Source organism: the organism of the source record quoted next, unplaced genomic scaffold, assembly GCF_019419815.1.
Source record: "Pyrus x bretschneideri cultivar Hongxiangsu unplaced genomic scaffold, Pyrus_bretschneideri_v1 Contig4, whole genome shotgun sequence".
Classification (NCBI taxonomy): Eukaryota; Viridiplantae; Streptophyta; class Magnoliopsida; order Rosales; family Rosaceae; genus Pyrus; species Pyrus x bretschneideri.
The window spans coordinates 9716968-9721628 of NW_025999723.1; the positions used below are offsets into that span (position 1 = coordinate 9716968).

The following is a 4661-nucleotide window of genomic DNA, read 5'->3' on the forward strand; positions in this document are numbered from 1 at the left end:
ACCCTTACTCAAGAGCAGCCATGCACAGTAGCTTTGAGCTAAGGGTTTGCCTCGTGAATTCATACAATATATGAGATTTAGAAATGAAGGGGCTTTCTCTAGAAGCTCGGCTTATGTAGTTTCTTCATGTCACATTTTTATCTTTCTCATCAAACGGGCCGTGAATGAGAAATCCCTATGTACATACCCCATTATCTGTTTTTCTGTCGCGGTGGTTGCGCAGAGAGAGAGAGAGAGAGAGAGAGAGAGAATGGTCCATGGTTGTTTTAAGAGGTGGTTTTTTAGGAGATTTTAAGGTCCAGGGTCTCAGTTGTGGATGTGAGCTTGCGCCTTCCAGTACTAGCTAGTTTCCCACACTGTCCAATCTGTGGGCCCCTTGTCGATACCCAAATCCATGGACCCCACGTCCTTCCACTTTTATGTAGTGTAAGGTAGGTGGCTCTTCTCACAACATAGTGAAAACAGAAGCTTGAATTTTTTTTCATGTGTATACTCCCCCTCCTCGTCCAACAACGTATATATATAGTCCTCCCCCACATAATTCTTTGCGTGCACCAACTTATACTATTACCTCCTCTCTCTCTCTCTCTCTCTCTCTCTCTCGTCCATCTTCTGTACTACTCCATCTCATTGTTTTAACTACCTCATATTCTTTTAGATTCTTCAGAAGAACTCAGAGAAACGTTTAATACTTGTTAATCAAAATGGCGCCTGAAAACATGAGTATATCTGTAAATGGGCAATCTCAAGTCCCTCCTGGATTCAGATTTCATCCAACCGAAGAGGAACTCTTGCAGTACTACTTGAAGAAGAAGGTTTCAAATCAGAGGATTGATCTCGATGTCATTCGTGATGTCGATCTCAATAAGCTTGAGCCATGGGATATACAAGGTAGGTACATACATATTTAAAGCGCATATCTGGAACAAACTAGGTATTCGTGTGAACCGAAGTTTTCATCCGAGTAATTGAATTTTTGCAGAGAAATGTAAGATAGGAACTACACCACAGAATGATTGGTACTTCTTCAGCCATAAGGACAAGAAGTACCCGACTGGAACACGAACAAATCGTGCAACTGTTGCCGGATTCTGGAAGGCAACCGGCCGTGATAAAGTGATATGCGGCAACTGCAGGCGTATCGGTATGCGGAAGACTCTGGTGTTCTACAAAGGCCGCGCTCCCCATGGCCAAAAGTCTGATTGGATCATGCATGAATACAGACTCGACGACAATAATACTAGCAATTGCAATATCACTAATGTAAGCCATTTTGAGTACCCTATAATATAACATCATTCTTAATGGCAAATGATTTTTCACATACCCATTTTTCTCTCCATGGACAGTCCTATCTATTTTTGACCTTTTGATCGAGTAAAACAAAGGAGCATCAAGGAACAGTTTTAAACAGGAATGTGCAAAAGAGAAAACATGATGTGCAAAAATCTTTTTTTTTCTTAATTACGTTCTATATCTAAGAAATTTTTCTAGACCACTACAAGTGATGGAATGTGTGGTTCAAAAACTGGCAATATAATATCTATCAGACAATAAAAGATGCTTATGTATATATGTTTAATTCATATCAGGTGTCTACAGTTATGGGAGAGGCAGCACAAGATGAGGGATGGGTGGTTTGCCGAATCTTCAAGAAGAAAAACCTCCACAAAAGTTTGAGCAGCCCAATCTTGAGTAGTACTACTTCATCCATCATAACAGAAACAAGAGGTGGCCATTCACTGTTTGATTCGTGTCCCGACGGAGCTTTGGAGCAAATACTTCAATACATGGAAAGGACATGCAAGGAAGAAGAGAATGAAGCCTACATTAACAATATTAGCACAAGATTTAACCTCCAACCAATCAACACTGGCATTAGTAATACTAGCAATCACAATGGCTTCCATGAGAGGTTCTCGAAACGTCCAACCCTAGAAAGCCCAAACTCCACAAGCAGCCAGGATTGTTACCAACCAAACATTCATGAGGAGATGATGGTCACAGAGAAGAATAATAACCAGGTGAGTCCCTTCACTGATAATCATCAAAACATGGATTATGATGCACACCACATGGACTCAGGACTCACCAGCTGGGCAGCGCTAGACCACCTTGTAGCTTCACAGCTCAATGGACAAACCGAAGCCTCTAGTCAATTAGCTTGTTTCAGCACTGACCCCCACGACACTATTGTTTATGACAACAATGATCATGATCATGAACTCCAATTACCAAATACCCTACGAGGATCATTGTCTTCATCCAACAAATCCTACCATGCCACTCACCATTACAACAACAGCGAAATCGACCTGTGGAATTTCGATCGACAATCAGCATCGTTGTCATCCTCCGACACGTTGTGCCTCGTGTCGAACGGTCCTATATAACGGACCAACCCAATATCATGTAATCTCATATAAGAATGTTATTTACTCCGTCCAAGTCAGAGAAATATATAACTGCAAGCACAGTAGTATAAACATATGTATGTTAGATAAATAAAGTTTGTTCTGGACTTTTAAATGGGGTGGCATTGTCAAAGTACCATTATCTTCACTTAATTACAATGTCTACTATTAGTTTTTCACTGTTCATGTGTAGAATCATATATATATGTATATATGGCAATGGGTGGTGACTGTGAGTGGAGTACTACAGCTAGTCTTAGTACTGATTATTATCTTCGAATGCAATAATAATTCTAAAAAAATCTCCTAAGATGATATTCAAGTTGGTGATGGACCAAATAATCATCTTGATCATCAATTAATCTTTGTGTCACGTGGCTTGTTGGTTTGTTTGTGGATATCGAGCCCCATGGCTCAACCAATCAATCCTCTCATCACTATAACTCAAGAGTCCATGTACATGATCACAACTTACTAGCTAGCTCGCCACAGTGAGAGAGAGAGAGAGAGAGAGAGAGAGAGAGAGAGTTGCCCTGCTTTTAAGAAGTCAAAAGGGAATGGAATCATATAAAGAGAAACGTAAGCTTTCCATCTTTGTATCGTCATCAGAGAGGCGGAAAATAAAAGTTGTAAAGAAAACACGGTTGACGGAGGCAGTACTGGTAAGTATAATTGCATGCCGACTTGTGAGAAAATTGTAGTACTGGTAAATATAATTGCATGCCGACTTGTGGGAAAATTGTATGTTTAACTCTTTCCCTTTGTTGAATGAGGTTTTGTCTTGAAGTATTGTTGTATTCTCTCCAGTTAACTTTTGTGTTTTTTGGTTGAGAGAACTATTATTAGCACTTTAAAAATCTCATTCTACACTCCTTATAAGTGTATTTTTCTTTCTAAATTATAGAAAGTTCGGATGTACCAAATTAAATTTTTGAAGTGTTAATATCAATTCCCTTTATTTATATATATGTGTGTGTGTGTGTGTGTATGTATATGTATATGTATATGTACACGATGTTAATTAGGTCCTATTTCTTATCTTATGCTCTTGGATTTAACCTAGGTTTGAAAGATACATGGTATGAAAGCTTAGTTTGTTTATGAAGTCCTGGGTACTGGGTAGACTCTCAAAATCTAATAGGAAGTTAGCAAGGTTCAATCATTATTGACTTGAAGCAATGTAATAACTTAAACAAACTAACTTCAAATACAAATAACCCTGATTTGACCCGACAAACCTACTTGACTTTGTTATTATCGAGACCGACTTTAAGATCGAGCAGTAGGTTTGATGTGGATGTAAGATGAACTTAAACAAAAATTCAAGCTGAACATGATATGCAACTCCATTACCCAACTTAGTTTTAAGTTACCAAACCTTGGCATGGTTGAGCAACAGTACAACCGAATTTAATGCCAAACCAATTAAGCAATATTTTGAGGCAATTTTTCCAAGATGAAAATTTTCTTTCAATTTAATCTATTGACATTGGACCAAAGTAAGATTGACCATTATTTCTTCATACACCAAAAAAAACATATTTCCTTTTACACTGAGCGGCTCATCATAAAAATACATGCAAGTCCAATGTCCAATGATGCCCACACACGTACACGCATAATCAACTGGTGTGACACATGTGATCTAAAGGGGCAAAAGCCAAAAGATAAGAATAAGTTGGCGGGATTATAGGCCATAACACTAACCATGGATACATCATACATTCTGAGTAGCTTACGCGCACTCTACATATTTGTTTGGGCCCGAAATATTATTGCTGGGCCGAGCAGCAGGATGTGCTCGGCCCAAGGAGATGATAAATACTATGGGCCGAATAATAAGGCCCGGGCCAGCTGGCAGGGTCGGCCAAATCCCATCAGAAGTAATCCGGATAAATAGAAAGGTCGAGGAAATCCTGATGCAATTAGGATTCTCGACCAGCAAGGAATGAAGTCCCGAAAAGAAGGAAAATTCAGAATCCCAGTAGGAGTAGGTTTGTTCGAGGAAGAGGCGAATTGGGAAAAGGACTCCCAATCCAAATCGGAGTCAGATTCAGGGAATGGGGGACTATAAATACAAGAAATCATGCAACAGAAAAAGAGCTTCACAATCAGCATACAATTGCCCTGCGCAAAACCTCTCAAACACCTTGAGATTTTTCCTTTTCTTTTCCTGCCGACACACCTTCAGTTTGGATAAACAGCACTGTGGAAGCGCCCGGCGAGCACCTTCAGTTTGGATAAACA

General features: G+C 39.6%; 1 protein-coding gene across 1 annotated transcript; it reads left to right on the forward strand.

The window, feature by feature from the left end:
* The first annotated feature begins 580 nt into the window (after window positions 1–580).
* Window positions 581–2542, forward strand: LOC103956366 (NAC domain-containing protein 43-like). Its single transcript, XM_009368333.3, has 3 exons — window positions 581–891; window positions 983–1263; window positions 1593–2542. Exons 1-3 carry the CDS (start codon window positions 705–707, stop codon window positions 2391–2393), a joined length of 1269 nt encoding a protein of 422 aa, XP_009366608.2. The 5' UTR covers window positions 581–704; the 3' UTR covers window positions 2394–2542.
* Window positions 2543–4661: the final 2119 nt, after the last annotated feature.

Bases quoted from the DNA above. Each gene is read 5' to 3' on its own strand.
- LOC103956366 (XM_009368333.3), top strand. From the start codon at position 705: ATGGCGCCTGAAAACATGAGTATATCTGTAAATGGGCAATCTCAAGTC. The intron at 892-982 runs GTAGGTACATAC...GAATTTTTGCAG, and splicing joins TGAGCCATGGGATATACAAG to AGAAATGTAAGATAGGAACT. The intron at 1,264-1,592 runs GTAAGCCATTTT...AATTCATATCAG, and splicing joins GCAATTGCAATATCACTAAT to GTGTCTACAGTTATGGGAGA.